At 37.3% G+C, this 16304-nt stretch overlaps 1 protein-coding gene across 4 annotated transcripts in view; it reads left to right on the top strand.

The window, feature by feature from the left end:
* The window catches only part of GSK3B (glycogen synthase kinase 3 beta), a 251570-nt gene that overhangs the window by 219600 nt on the left and 15666 nt on the right, over positions 1-16304 (top strand). For 2 of the 4 annotated variants that reach the window (XM_055260260.2, XM_055260259.2), the window contains one exon: positions 9430-9528. The exons of the other annotated variants lie outside the window; for them this stretch is intronic. In XM_055260260.2, coding sequence (XP_055116235.2) covers positions 9430-9528 — 99 coding nt within the window. The remainder of the gene's footprint in view (positions 1-9429; positions 9529-16304) is intronic. 4 annotated transcript variants of the gene reach the window in all.

The following is a 16304-nucleotide window of genomic DNA, read 5'->3' as shown; positions in this document are numbered from 1 at the left end:
CTAATATCCAGAATCTACAAAGAACTTAAACAAATTTACAAGAAAAAAACAACCCCATCAAAAAGTGGGCGAAGAGCATTATTATTTTTAAATGCCCAATAAGTTTATTTTTAAAATTGGATTTGAAAAACTTGGTAATGCCTCATTTATTGCATTTCATTAAGAATAGAGTTCTGGGCCGGGTGCAGTGGCTTACGCCTCTAATCCCAGAACTTTGAGCAGATCACGTGAGGTAAAGAGTTAGAGACCAGCCTGGCCAACATGGCGAAACCCCGTCTCTACTGAAAATACAAAAATTAGCCAGGCGTGGTGATGGGTGCCTGTAATCCCAGCTACTCAGGAGGCTGAGGCAGGAGAATCACCTGAACCCAGGAGGCAGAGGTTGCAATGAGCCGAGATCACACCACTGCACTCCAGCCTGGGCAACAGAGTGAGACTCTGTCTTAAAAAAAAAAAGAATAGAGTTCTGAATATAAGATTTTCAAGTACATCACTAGAACTTTAAAAATATTAACACTTGGCTAGATAACTTCTAAAAACACCTGTACTATAAATGTAGTTCAATAAAAGCATTCAGACATTTTTTGGTGAGTGGTATAAATTGGAAAGTTCCCAAAATCGTCATGGCTTTCAGCAAATATCATATCATGTAGTCCTCACGTGAAACATCACCAGTATTACCAAAACAGTATGAGTAAGCCTTGTAATTTGCTTACTATTTGTCTGATTTTCTAATTAGTTTAGCATTAGGAACATGGTCAGGAATTTCCTGGGCACTTTGGAATTGTTACCAAGGAGAGAAGCAGTTATGATGTGGTTTATTCATTCATCTGCAAGGAAATATATACAAGTAAGTAAGCACCATTAGAATTCAGAAATGTGTGAGATCAAGGGACATCATTCTAGCATTTGAATTATTGCCCAAAAAAATACACAAATGTAATGGGGGCACTCCATTATTAAGTCATTTAAACCTTTTTGTGAATAGAGAGAAATAGCACTTTTAACTATATAGACAACCACTGAGAATTATTGTATGTGATAAGAGGCCTGGTACACACATGAGGAGGTCAGACTTCTTATAGAAGAAAAAGAATGTCTGCTTATTTTAGTGACTCCTTTTTGGAGATCTGCAGGGTGAGCTCCTTCAAAGCTAGTAAAGGAGGAAGATTCCCTTTTATATAATGACTGCTAAGTATTTTATTACATCACTTGAAGAGGAGATCTAGTCAGTAGAGGGGTTGATTTCTTCCCTCTGGTTCACACATTGATTGCTGCTCTCAAATTTGTCCCCAACTTTCACACAACAGTTTGTACAAACACGTTACCACTAGCACCTACCTGCCCCCTCAGAAAACTAGCACAGTTCTTACCTGTCCCATTTTATCAATGAATTTGGGGGTCTTGTACTTGGAAGAATAGAAACTTTTAAGGGAAATTTCAGGTTTTACCAACTAGATGTAGATTTCACCAACTAGATGTAGGTTTCATTTTTCCATTGGAAAAGATTGCTTTATCAGGCATATTTGAGTTTATTCAGTTTGTCTTTTCATGGGAATTTTTCTTCTGTGGTTTGCAGTATAAAACAATGCAGCAAAATTTAGTTAAATGGATTTTGTTAACTTTTTGGTTGATTCATATCTATTTTTAAACTCATTTTGCTTTTGTTTAAATTGTGCATTAAAGTGTTTAATTATGGAACACATAATTATTGATGCACCATCAAAACATTTGTAGTTTTCCCTAATAAACTGTGTGGCTTTTTAATGAATAGTTTTCATGACATCTTCAGTTGGCTGAAGAAATTTTTATCACATTAATTTTTCTGAAGTTTTCTGGAATTTCTTGCCATTTTGTTTTAAACCATGTCTCTAGGTAACACAGTCTGTCTTTTATCCTTCCTATTTTTCATTTTCCTCTCACTTCTCCAGAGCTGTCCCACTTCATTGTGGACCTTTTTGTTCTTATCCCCCTACTCTCAAGCTTAGCACATATGTCTAGTAAATAAGTATTATCTTACATTTCAATTTCAATCTCTTCAACACTCCTCTGCCTTCAAGAATACATACACTGTGTCTGATCCTAACAGGTGCTGTTGCTTTGCTGTTTCTATCCTCCAAAGTGCCACCATTTTTTCTATTCTTTCACTGCAGTTTGTATTCACCCTCACTCCATTTCCTTATCACTCGTTGCCATGGGAGACAAAGTGATTGGAAGTAGGTCGTAATGGTTGGGGTTAAAAAATAAGCCATTTTGAACTGGTTGCGATAGCCCCGTAGAAGTGCCTATAGTCTGTCCCCATAAAAAGTGTGGACTTACAGTGGCAAGAATAGGACTATAGCAAGAGTGCAGCGAGGCTTCCTCATGGGGAAAAGTTGTAAGTAACAGTTAACAACCTCTTTGAAGTAGAGAAGACTGAACAGATGAAAGCAATAGATCTTAAGGATTGCCTGTAATTAAGGAAGAGAAGAACAACAATGGGGCGTAGAAGCTGGAAGGACGTAGAAGTAGTAGTGATTGTTCATTTTAGGATTCTTAACTTTTAGGGTGTTTGCTTGAAAAAGGTTCACAAAGTACCCCCCTTCACATCTTGGACCCCGCCCTCACCCGCACTCTGTGTCTTTGGGTGTGGCAAAGCCTCCGAGATCCCAGATCTTTTCCATTTCTTGTCTTCTTAATTTCTTCACTTTTTTTCCCCTTACCCTTCATTAGTTACCCCCTCTCCTTATCTAAGGCCAAAATGACAGTCTATTTACATCATACATACATACATCTATAGATTTACATTACATACATACATCTATAGATTTACATCTATAAAACTATTTACATAGTATTTACATTGTATTAGGTATTATAAGTAATCTAGAGATTATTTAAAGTATATGAGAGGCTCATACACGAGAATCGCGTGAACCCAGGAGGCAGAGGTTGCAGTGAGCCAAGATCACATCATTGCACTCCAGCCTGGAAAACAGAGTGAGACTGTCTCAAAAAATAAAATAAAAAATAAAACAATAAAGTATATAAGAGGCTCTGTGTAGGTTACCTGTAAATACTACGCCATTTTATGCAAGGGACTTGAGCATCTTTGGATTTGGGTATCTGAGGAGGGTCTTGGAACCAGTCCCCCAGGATACCAAGGGATAGCTGACTATACATTACATATTCTTGTCCAGACTAAGACACAAAACTGCTATGGCCTTCAGCTGGGCATTCAGATACACAGAAGGATAGGTGATGTGGTAAAAGAGAGTAAATATATGGGAGAAAATGGACAGCATGGGCCATAAGGAGCGGGACCACAGACCACTGATACTGAGTTTATTTTAAAGATTATTTTTAACAGCTTTGTCAAAATGTCTTATTAAAAACTCCGGTCCTCTTTTCATTTTTAGGTTTATTTTAGGTATGGGGCACATGGTTATCGAGATGTTTTCATTTGACAGTGCCCCGTCCTAAGTGGTTGCCTTTCTTGCCAGATTGTTTTTTCAGTTGTTCTTGTCAATTTCTGTTGATCGGACAAGGACAATTATCTTTTTATCTCTCTATCCTGGGACCTTACACTTCATGTTCATTATTGTTGGATGGGTATGTGGGTGGGTTGATGGATGGATGGATTTTAAAGAAGCCTTTCTATTTTAGGTGATTTTAATTGAGAATGGTAAATCTGAATTTCTTTAGAATAAAAACCACATATTGTATTAGTACTTTTTTTTTGTACCTGGAGCCATAAAGTTTTCAGCCATCACAATTGCTAGGAATTATTTTGCTTTCCTGCGTATAAGATTGTGGGTTAAAATTGAACTGATTTGAAGTAAAATGGCATAGGAGCTTTCTGTTCCTCAGTGAGAATCAAAATAGCTACCAAGTCTGATTGTGAGAAAACAGTATCTCCTAGAACCTGATAATTAGGACAGTAGTCTTCAACTGTCTTCCTAGGCAAGACTATTTGATGAGCTGGACTAAATTTTCTCATTTAAGGGGAAAGGAAAATCAATAGTCTTCTCTCAGCTTTAAGCTTTTCCTTTCATTCATTTTTAATAAATCTTAGCATCAATTTATTTCTTTTCTTTACCACAATCTGATATCATTTAGTATGTAATTTAGTACAAAATTTAGATGTTTAGGTACCGATTTGAATAAATATTATTGGCAGGGGCTTTGCACCAGAAAACATTTTAAAACTACTACATTAAAAATACAATTTCCCTTGCTAGGGGCTTAGAGGAAGGGATTAATGTAGAGTGACTGCTTGTGAGTTTGGGGTTTCCCTTTGGGGTGATGAAAATGTTTTGGAACTAGAGGAGATGGTTATACAACATTGCGAATGTACTAAATGCTGAACTGTGCTGAATTGTACACTTTTAAATGGTTTATGTTAACATAAATTATACCTTAATTGAACTTTTTAAAGTTTATACCGTATCTGTGAATTGCCAAAGTGTGTGCTGTAGCTCAGAGGATAATGTCCTCCTGTAGTTAGTTATGGTTATGATTGTTCCTTCAAACTGTGACACATATTAAAGTGAAAATTAGTACTTACAGGCTAAATACTTAAGTAACAAGCATAAACCAGGGTTATCCCAAGTAACTGGGAGAACAGTCACATTACCTAAAACTAACAACAAATGCTTTTATGTACAAGCTCGCTACCACTACTTGCTACAGAACTTGATTCTTCAAAGAAGTAAGTACAGTTGACAGAGACAGCTTCCCCCATGCAAATAAAAAGCCTATTTCAAACTTGTAAAAAGTAACAAAAATAATCTGAGTAAAGAATTGGATAAAGACGTTTTCAGTTTTAATAAAAGCAGTGACACTTTAAACAGATGTTTCTCAAATCCTTTTTCCACTAGTGTCTAGATAAGTCTTTATCTGCCACTGGCTCATAAACAGTTGGGTAGGTTGGTCAGTACATCCAGTTGTACATACATACACATACAGACACACATTCTCATTCATATTCTCTGTTTGTACAGTATTTCCTATAGTCAAATATTGCCACAGTAGGACAGGAAAACCTAATATATTTAAATCAATGAAAGATGCAGGTATGTCTTATTAATATACCTACTCCAAAACTTTGGCCACATCTTTCCCCGAGATATTTTTAGTTCTCAGACATAATTTTAGCAGATAATGCCTTTGTTATATATCACAGTACTTCTGTGGGCTTTTTCTGTAAGTTGATTACTAACTCGTTTAGCTAGTTTGAGATAGAGGTTTGTCGTGGGGTTTTTTTTCCCGTGTTAAACTGGTAGAGTTTGTTTTGTTTTGTTTTTGAGACGGAGTTTCGCTCTTGTCGCCCAGGCTGAAGTGCAATGGCACGGTCTTGGCTCACTGCAACCTCTGCCTCGCGGGTTCAAGCAATTCTCCTGCCTCAGCCTCCCAAGTAGCTGGGATCACAGGTGTGTGCCACCACACCAGGCTAATTTTTGTATTTTTTTAAAAAACTTATTATTTTTTTATGATTATTATTATACTTTTAAGTTCTGGGATACATGTGGAGAAGGTGCAGGTTTGTTACATAGGTATACATGTGCCATAGTGGTTTGCTGCATCCATCAATCTGTCATCTACATTAGGTATTTCTCCTAATGCTATCCCTCCCCCTTCCCCCCTACCCACCAACAGGCCCTGGTATGTGATGTTCCCCTCCCTGTGCCCATATGTTCTCATTGTTCAACTCCCACTTATGAGTGAGAACATGTGGTGTTTGGTTTTCTGTTCCTGTGTTAGTTTGCTGAGAATGATGGTTTCCAGCTTCATCCATGTCCCTGCAAAAGACATGACCTCATTCCTTTTTATGGCTGCATAATATTCCGTGATGTATATCGGCCACATTTTCTTTATCTAGTCTATCATTGATGGGCATTTGGGTTGGTTCCAAGTCTTTGCTATTGTGAATAGTACTGCAATAAATATATGTATGCATGTGTCTTTATAGGAGAATGATTTATAATCCTTTGGGTATATACCCAGTAATGGGATGGCTGGGTCAAATGGTATTTCAAGTTCTAGATCCTTGAGGAATCGCCACACTATCTTCCACAATTGTTGAACTAATTTACACTCCCACCAACAGTGTAAAAGCATTCCTATTTCTCCACATCCTCTCCAGCGTCTGTTGTTTCTTGACTTTTTAATGATCACCATTCTAACTAGTGTGAGATGGTATCTCATTGTGGTTTTGATTTGTATTTCTCTAATAACCAGTGATAGTGAGCTTTTTTTCATATGTTTGTTTGCCACATAAGTATCTTCTTTTGAAAAATGTCTGTTCATATCTTTCGCCCACTTTTTGATGGGATTGTTTGTTTTTTTCTTGTAAATTTGTTTAAGTTCCTTGTAGATTCTGGATATTAGCCCTTTGTCAGATGGATGGCAAAAATTTTTCTTATTCTGTAGATTACCTGTTCCGGTAATAGTTTCTTTTGCTGTGCAGAAGCTCTTTAATTAGACCATTTGTCAATTTTGGCTTTTGTTGCCATTGCTTTTGGTGTTTTAGTCGTGAATTCTTTGCCCATGCCTATATCCTGAATGGTATTGCCTAGGTTTTCTTCTAGGGTTTTTATGGTTTCAGGTCTTACGTTTAAGTCTCTAATCCATCTTGAGTTAATTTTTGTATAAGGTATAAGGAAGGGGTCCAGTTTCAGTCTTCTGCGTATGGCTAGCCAGTTTTCCAACACCATTTATTAAATAGGGAATCCTTTCCCCATTGCTTGTTTTTGTCAGGTTTGTCAAAGATCAGATGGTTGTAGATCTGTGGTGTTATTTCTGCAGGCTCTGTTCTGTTCCATTGGTCTATATTATCTTTTTTGGTACCAGTACCATGCTGTTTTGGTGACTGTAGCCTTGTAGTATAGTTTGAAGTCAGGTAGCATGATGCCGCCAGCTTTGTTCTTTTTGCTTAGGATTGTCTTGGCTATATGGGCTCTCTTTTGGTTCCATATGAAATTTAAAGTAGTTTTTTCTAATTCTGTGAAGAAAGTCAGTGGTAGTTTGATGGGAATAGCATTGAATAATCTATAAATTACTTTGGGCAATATGGCCATTTTCACCATATTAATTCTTCCTATCCATTAACATGTGATTTTTTTCCATTTGTTTGTGTCCTCTCTTATTTCCTTGAGCAGTGGTTTGTAGTCCTCCTTGAAGAGATCCTTCACATCCCTTGTAAGTTGTATTCCTAGGTATTTTATTCTTTTTATAGCAATTGTGAATGGGAGTTTGCTCATGATTTGGCTCTCTGTCTATTATTTGTGTATAAGAATGTTTGTGATTTTTGACATTGATTTTGTATCCTGAGACTTTGCTGAAGTTGCTTATCAGCTTAAGGAGATATTGGGCTGAGACGATGGAGTTTTCTAAATATACAGTCATGTCATCTGCAGACAGATAATTTGACTTCGTCTCTTCCTATTTGAATACCCTTTATGTCTTGTCTTTCTCTTGCCTCATTGCCCTGGCCAGAACTTCCAATACTATGTTGAATAGGAGTGGTGAGAGAGGGCACCCTTGTTTTGTGCCGGTTTTCAAAGGGAATGCTTCCAGCTTTTGCCCATTCAGTACGATATTGGCTGTGGGTTTGTCATAAATAGCTCTTATTATTTTGAGATATGTTCCATCAATACCTAGTTTATTGAGAGTTTTTAGCATGAAGGGCTGTTGAATTTTATCAAAGGCCTTTGCCGCATCTATTGAGATAATCATGTGGTTTTTGTCATTAGTTCTGTTTATGTGATGAATTACGTTTATTGATTTGCATATGTTGAACCAGCCTTTCATCCCAGGGATGAAGCCGACTTGATCATGGTGGATAAGCTTTTTAAGGTGCTGCTGGATTCGGTTTGCCAGTATTTTATTGAGGATTTTTGCTTCGATGTTCATCAGATCTATTGGCCTGAAATTTTCTTTCTTTGTTGTGTCTCTGCCAGGTTTTGCTATCAGGATGATGCTGGCCTCATAAAATGAGTTAAGGAGGATTCCCTCTTTTTCTATTGATTGGAATAGTTTCAGAAGGAATGGTACCAGCTCCTCTTTGTACCTCTGGTAGAATTCAATTGTGAATCTGTCTGGTCCTGGGCTTTTTTTGTTGGTAGGCTATTAATTACTGCCATTGGTCTATTCAGAGATTCAACTTCTTCCTGGTTTAGTCTTGGGAGGGTGTATGTGTCGAGGAATTTATCCATTTATTCTAGATTTTCTAGTTTATTTGCGAAGAGGTGTTTATAGTATTCTCTGATGGTAGTTTGTATTTCTGTGCGATCAGTGGTGATCTCCCCTTTATCATTTTTTATTGTGTCTATTTGATTCTTCTCTCATTTCTCCTTTATTAATCTGGCTAGCAGTCTATCTATTTTGTTAATCTTTTCAAAAAACCAGCTCCTGGATTCATTGATTTTTTTTTTTTAAGGGTTTTTTGTGTCTCTATCTCCTTCTATTCTGATCTGATCTTAGTTATTTCTTGTCTTGTGCTAGCTTTTGAATGTGTTTGCTCTTGCTTCTCTGGTTCTTTTAATTGTGATGTTAGGGTGTCAATTTTAGATCTTTCCTGCTTTCTCCTGTGGGCATTTATTTAGTGCTATAAATTTCCCTCTAAACACTGCTTTAGCTGTGTCCCAGAGATTCTGGTATGTTGTGTCTCTGTTCTCATTGGTTTCGAAGAACTTATTTATTTCTGCCTTAATTTCGTTATTTACCCAGTAGTCATTCAGGAGCAGGTTGTTTAGTTTCCATGTGGTTGTGCGGTTTTGAGTGAGTTTCTTAATTCTGAGTTCTAATTTGATGCACTATTGTCTGAGAGACTGTTTGTTATGATTTCTGTTCTTTTGCATTTGCTGAGGAGTGTTTTACTTCCAATTATGTGGTCGATTTTAGAGTAAGTGCTATGTGGTGCTGAGAAGAATGTATATTCTGTTGATTTGGGGTGGGGAGTTCTGTAGATGTCTGTCTACAGAACTTGGTCCAGAGCTGAGTTCAAGTCCTGAATATCCTTGTTACTTTTCTGTTTCGTTGATCTGTGTAATACTGACAGTGTGGTGTTAAAGTCTCCCACTGTTATTGTGTGGGAGTCCAAGTCTCTTTGTAGGTCTCTAAGAACTTCCTTTATGAATCTGGATGCTCCTGTATTGGGTGCATATATATTTAAGATAGTTAGCTCTTCTTGTTGCTTTGATCCCCTAATTTTTGTATTTTTAGTAGAGACAGGGTTTCACTATGTTGGCCAGGCTGATCTCGAACTCCTGACCTCAGGTGATTCACCCACCTTGGCCTCCTAAAGTGCTGGGATTACAGGCATGAGCCACTGTGCCTGGCCTAAACTGGTAGTTTAATGCAGAATCTTACTTTCACTCTTACCAATAAAATAGTTTTGCATACAAAGCTAAGAGTGGACTCTAACATTTGTGTCTTAACCTTCTATAGAACTGTCAAGTAATCCACCTCTGGCTACCATCCTTATTCCTCCTCATGCTCGGATTCAAGCAGCTGCTTCAACCCCCACAAATGCCACAGCAGCCTCAGGTAAGAACGTTCTAAGTCTCTTCTATAAAAACATATTCTGGGCTGGGCATGGTGGCTCACACCTGTAATCCCAGCACTTTGGGAGGCTGAGGTGGGTGGATCACCTGAGGTCAGGAGTTCGAGACCAGCCTGACCAACAAGGTGAAACCTTGTCTCTACTAAAAATAAAAACTTAGCCAGGTGTGGTGGCAGGTGCCTGTAGTCCCAGCTTCTGGGGAGGCTGAGACAGGAGAATTGCTTGAAACCGGGAGGCAGAGGTTGCATTGAGCCGAGATCGCGCCACTGCACTCCAGCCTGGGTGACAGAGCAAGACTCCGTCTCAAAAAAAAAAAAATTCTGTTTTTCAAAAAGACATGATTACCTTTCATTTCATTTGATGAGTATGAACATTTAATACCTTTTACATATCAAAAACAGCACAGCCAAATGAGTAAACCTGAATAAAATTTTTTGCTTTATTTCCAAAAAACATAGAACAAAAGCACCCACCAGGTACCTTGTATATAAGATATAAATATCTTCTGATAATGTTAAATTCTGTCATCTTAGTGAGAGGATCACTTGAGGCCAGGAGTTCAAGACCAGCCTAGACAACGTAGTGAGACCCCCATCTAAAAAATAAAAATAAATTAAAAAAATTTTTAAAGTTATGGCTTTTACATAATTTCAATAGGAAATCAAATCAAATGAGATGTTTATAGCTGAAAGCATATAAATATATTGTTACTGAAAATAATACACTTTTGTTTTTTTCCCTTCGAATGTAAATTACAGTAGTATACTAGAGAGGCAAATATTTTCAAAAAGTATAAAATACAAGTTTATACTTATATTTAATCATTTTTTAAATCATTTGAAAGGGCTAAAACTGCAATGCAAATATGTTTAACTGAGATTTAGATCAGAATGTGAACAAGACTCTTATATACCAAAAAAAAATTATTCACGGGTTAGAGCTAGGGTGTGCTGCTGGGCCCGAAGCCAGCTAATGGTGGGGCCTGATTTAGTGAGAACCGGTATCCTTGCAGATATTCTGAAAATACCCAACCCTTAAGAGTGAAGTGAAGTTCTTCCAAATAATGACTGGATGCTTTTAAAACTTAAAAGTTTTTAAGTTAGAAATATAATAGGTAGCACAGTTAGGAGCTCAGAATTTGGCACCTTTTTTTTCTCTCTCTCTCCAAAAAGCTAATGGCAGGAGCTGACTTCATTTTCTTTAAATAGTCTTGAACTGAGTTGGATCAGATCCATTTTTGCCTAAGGGTATTTATGCTGCAGGAGATAAAATCTTTCATTACTAGTTCTTGTCATTAAACAGTAAGGTCAAAATCCATGTCCCGTTGTTTGATGGTGTTGTTTCTGTCTAATCTTAATCTTTTAAAATGTTGCTAATAAAGATTTAAAACATTTCATTCTAGTTCATGTTCAGGAAAAGTCTGGAAAGAAAAATCTCTTTTCTTGTTCCAAGTTTATCAGCACATGCTACCTTGAGAAAGTACTTTGAACTTTGTTAGTTTTATTAGTGTCTTATTCATTTTCCCAGTCTGTAAAATGGAGTGGCAATTACTTTAGGACATTTGTCTTTACTTGTCTTTATTTGTCTGTACTTTAGGACAACATTGCCACTCCATTTTATAGGTTGAGAAAGTGTGCTGAAATCTGCTTTAAAATTTTTAAGGTAAAAAGATTTTTTTAAAGTATGACCTGTTTAGAATCAAGACAGAATTGCTATAAGCCATTAACAAATTTAATACTGGCCCAGGTTACGTTAATTGTTCACAACATGAAAAAGGCCCTAACCCCAAACTAACACATTTACTTACTGAGCTCATTTCTACAGTTTTGCTAGAACGGCTTTACACTGTGTATAAAAATAAGTAGGTTTTGAGCAGTTTAAAGTAACTTTCTTAATGCAAGATACCGAACTAATTAATGATTGTGACTTATGTTTTTGAGCAAATTGTCTGCTTAGTAAGAGCCTAGTATAACCTGATTTTCATGTTGTTTTGATACAGGTTATAGCAAACTGAAAAATAATAATAATAATTTACATGTGTATATTTTTACAGCTATAGAAATCAAATTTCAACATAAAATTAGAAACTGACATTGAACTTTGACTCTGAGAGTTTACTCCAAAGTTGAATTGGGGTATGGGGAAGCTAATAGAGGGAATAGTAAGCTGAGATTAGAGCTAAAATTAGTTTAGAGAAATGCATGCCTTGAGTACCTTAATAGTTACCGAAGAGGATATTTCAGATATTGGTCTGGGCTAAAGTAAATGAAGAAGTGTTATAATTCTGTTAAAATTTCCCATTGTTCATTAGATTGAAAGCACACTGGTGGCTTAGGAAAAACGGTTTCTGGCCCTACTGTTTAAGAAATATTTCTCCTTTAGGGCCTCAGATTTGGTACTGAAAGAGATACAGTAAATGAATTTAACATCATCATTCTAACAAGAAATGTGAGTTTCAAACATACTTTTTTTTAAAGTTCCCCTCGTTATAACCCAAAAACAGTTTAACCACAGTATAGTTAAACAGATTTCTATGGCGCTGCAGTAGTGAAGGCCCAAGTATGTCACCAAACATACCTCAGGAAATGCTGGTCTAGACCAAGTAATTGATTGCGTGGCCTTCCGGCTGCCTGTAGTTTAAGATTCATGTATGTTTTAAATAAGAATTTGTCAGTGTGAGTTGCATTCTTTTGTAAGACCTTAAAATATGTATGTCCTCGGCCAGGCGCGGTGGCTCACGCCGTTAGTCCTAGCACTTTGGGAGACCAAGGCAGACGGATCACCTGAGGTTGGGAGTTCAAGACCAGCCTGACCAACATGGAGATACCCTGTCTCTACTAAAAATACAAAATTAGCCGGGCGTGGTGACGCATGCCTGTAATCCCAGCTACTCAGGAGGTTAAGGCAAGAGAATCGCTTGAACCTGGGAGGCGGAGGTTGCAGTGAGCCGAGATTGTGCCATTGCACTCCAGCCTGGGCAACAAGAGCAAAACTTTGTCTCAAAAAAAAAATAATAATTATATATATATATATCCTCTGTTTCTCTTAGATTTGGTTTCCTTGTCCAGAAGCAGGAATAATAAATATCCACTACATAGAATTGTAAGAAGTAAGATATAAAGTGTTCAGAGTGCTTATTAGCACTTTGCCTGCCCATACAGTAGGCTCTCAGTGAAAGGAAACTGTTATTGGTATTTTTATTACTGTTATTGCAAAGTAAGGACACATCAGACATGTTTTTTTTTAAAAGCCATGTGGAGGGCAGGATTGACATCCATCCTCTTATGACGAAAGAATCTATGACTTTTCTTTCCTGGATAAATGGACATGCATCTCTCCACACAGAGGGAGGGACTGCTAAGCTACAGACATAGCCGAAGCTTTCCTCACAAAGCATTTCAGGATCTGCTCCAGAGTACAAAAATAAATAAATAAAGCCGGGCACGGTGGCTCACGCTTGTAATCCCAGCACTTTGAGAGGCCGAGGCGGGCGGATCACGAGGTCAGGAGATCGAGACCACGGTGAAACCCCGTCTCTACTAAAAATACAAAAAAAATTAGCCGGGCGTAGTGGTGGGCGCCTGTAGTCCCAGCTACTCGGAGAGGCTGAGGCAGGAGAATGGCGTGAACCCGGGAGGCGGAGCTTGCAGTGAGCCGAGATTGCGCCACTGCACTCCAGCCTGGGCAACAGAGTGAGACTCCATCTCAAAATAAATAAATAAAAAATAAAAAATAAATAAATAAATAAACTATTAAGCTATAAAGCTCTAGACCTTGAATATCTGAACCTGGAAATATTTCAAATTTAAATTTTCAAAGAATTTCTAATCACCCACCTAAGCTACATCACCATGGTAATATACCCCCACATACCCTGGGGAGAATTAATTACAATATGAACCCCTAAGTAACTAAACTAGTTGTCATACTTGATGTAAATCAGTGTAATGGAGCACATAACATCAAAATGATTCGTATCTTAGAGGTAGAGTCACTTTTAGTTTATGACAGTCATATCAACAAGAAGCAAAATAATACTTAAATAATACTTAACCTGTTTTCAATAGCGTGAGAATGTGTCTCCAAATCATCTAAAAATGACCTTACATCACTAAAATACAAATTCAAAAGAGTACCATAACTGAATTATCATCTGATCTGTTAAAATGCCATTCCTGTTGTTGCTCAGCATCGTTGCAATTCAGGTTCTGTCGAGTATATTTGTGTCTAGAGCAAGATCATCAGAATACAGAGGCTCCTAGATAAACTGCTTGGGACACTTTTTATGTTGCTTATAGCTGGCTTAGACAAGAATGGAGTTTTCTGACATTTGTGTAGACCTGGGAACAAAGCTCAATCCTAAAGTGTGTGGAATAAAAGCAGAAAAACAAAGCAGATTGACAAAGATGCCATCAACCATGATCATACTGACTATATTATGGTGAAATAAGCTTTGGATTTTAGTCAGTTACTGTTAGCCAAAGCTGTTAAATGGATTTCAGATATTTAAGTCTTATTAAATTTTAAGTACATTATAGGCAGAAATCTAATTCTCTATATTGCTGCTTCTGAAAAAAGCAAAAGAAAATAGACATTTTCGTACCCAGATTGTGGCCTAAAATTATACTGTGCTAATTCTGGGAATATATAATTGTTCTCTGTCATCACCAACAAACTTTGACTAGTACAACAAAATATCACAATTCTTTCTCACCTTCTTTGAAAATGGTAAAGATGGTGCAAATATTAAGTTTGAGGACATTAACACTGAGGGAACTGTTTTTGCAGATGTTTCAACTTTCCTTTTGTTGTACTGTAACTGTATGTGAGTTGATAAAAACTTCTGGGAAAGTATTATAGTATAAAACAAGAGCTGTCAGAATTCAGAATTTTTAGTTCAGTAATTCCACTTTAGGGATTTTAACTTCAGGATAAATCTATGGAAAGAAAAAGGCTATCATGTACAGAGAGAGGAATCACATAAATAATCATAAATCATGTAATAAAAAATTATGTATTAATATATAACAAAAAGGAGAGCCAATGTAACCTGAATGGTCAGCAGTAGGAAATTGTTTTAATACATTGTGGAATCTCCATTTTTATGTAGCCATAAAAAACAATTTTCATGAAGCTTGTGGACATTCATGGAAATACTCATCCTAATTTATGTGGAGAAAATTTTAAAATCTCGTGAACCTTGTTGGTTACTATTGTCAAAATGTGTATTTTCATGTGGATAGGGACTAGACAGAAATATACAAAACTGTAAACTGTTGTGCTAAATTAGTGGGTATAGATGTTGATTTTTTTTTTCCTAAAAAACATTCTTTATAAGTTGTTTTTAAAATGCGTTAGTATCTAGAGACATTATTGTTAATCATGGCTCTGATTGACATGAGAATCTCTTGAAAATTACACATACTACTCTCAATTCCCAAAGTATAATTTCTTTGTGTGTGTTTTTTTTTTTTTTGAGACAGAGTCTTACTCTGTCGCCCAGACTGGAGTACAGTGGCGTGGTCTCAGCTCATGTAACCTCCAACTCCTGGGTTCAAGTGATTCTCATGCCTCAGCCTCCCAAGTAGCTGGGATTACAGGTACGCACTACCATACCTGGCTAATTTTTTGTAATTTTAGTACAGACGGGGTTTCACTTTGTTGGCCAGGCTGGTCTTGAACTCCTGGCCTCAAGTGATCTGCCCGCCTTGGCCTCCCAAGGTGCTGGGATTACAGGTGTGAGCCACTGTGGCCAGCCAAAATTCATAGTATAATTTCTTATGTTGACTGAAATATATATATATAATATATGAATGGTCAATGTAGGAAATGTTCAACATTTATATATATAAAATATATAATATATATTATATATGTCTTATTTTCTTTGTACGCCCAGTCATCTCATTCACTCCATTTAGGAGACCATTCATCTGGAACATCTAAAGTAATAAATCTCAAGACATTATCGTTTTCCTAATCAAATACAAACCATTTTAGAGAGCATCTGCTCAGATGAGTTGAATGTGAGATGTTGTAGGGAATTTCAACTAGAGCAGTTTTCTGGTTTTATCTGTTTGGTATATTGGTCATCAGCATAAAGTTTCTTTCAATGCAATGGTTCTGCTGTTAAAAACCACAGATTTCAGTTCACCCCTCATTATCTACTGAGAAGTGGTCATCTATCCCATGGTTATGTATATTCAGTAATAGACATGATTGCAAAAATGAGCACCTTTTTATCTTTGCATCACTCTATTAGAAAAGTTTGGCCGGGCGTGGTGGTTCAACGCCTGTAGTCCCAGCACTTTGGGAGGCCGAGGCAGGTGGATCACGAGGTCAAGAGATCGAGACCATCCTGGCCAGCATGGTGAAACCCCGTCTCTACTAAATATAAAAAATAAAAAAAAAATTAGCTGGGCCTGGTAGCGGGCGCCTGTAGTCCCAGCTACTCGGAAGGCTGAGGCAGGAGAATGGCGCGAACCTGGGAGGCGGAGCTTGCAGTGAGCCAAGATCGCGCCACTGCACTCCAGCCTGGGCAACAGAGCGAGACTCCGTCTCAAAAAAAAAAAAAAAGAAAGAAAAGTTTATCCTTTTTTCACCCAGAAATGTATTTCTCTATGCCTTCTTCCAGTCAGTGATTCTACTGTGAAATTATAACAGAACCATCCAGATCCTTCCATGTAAAAGTCCTTCAAATGTTAATGATAGCTAACTTGCCCTCCATACTAATGACAGCTTTAAACCCTAATCCTGGATT

The sequence above is a fragment of the Symphalangus syndactylus genome, chromosome 21 (assembly GCF_028878055.3).
Source record: "Symphalangus syndactylus isolate Jambi chromosome 21, NHGRI_mSymSyn1-v2.1_pri, whole genome shotgun sequence".
Lineage (NCBI taxonomy): Eukaryota > Metazoa > Chordata > Mammalia > Primates > Hylobatidae > Symphalangus > Symphalangus syndactylus.
Note: the sequence above shows the minus strand (reverse complement) of the source record. Positions and strands in the feature narration are given on the sequence as shown.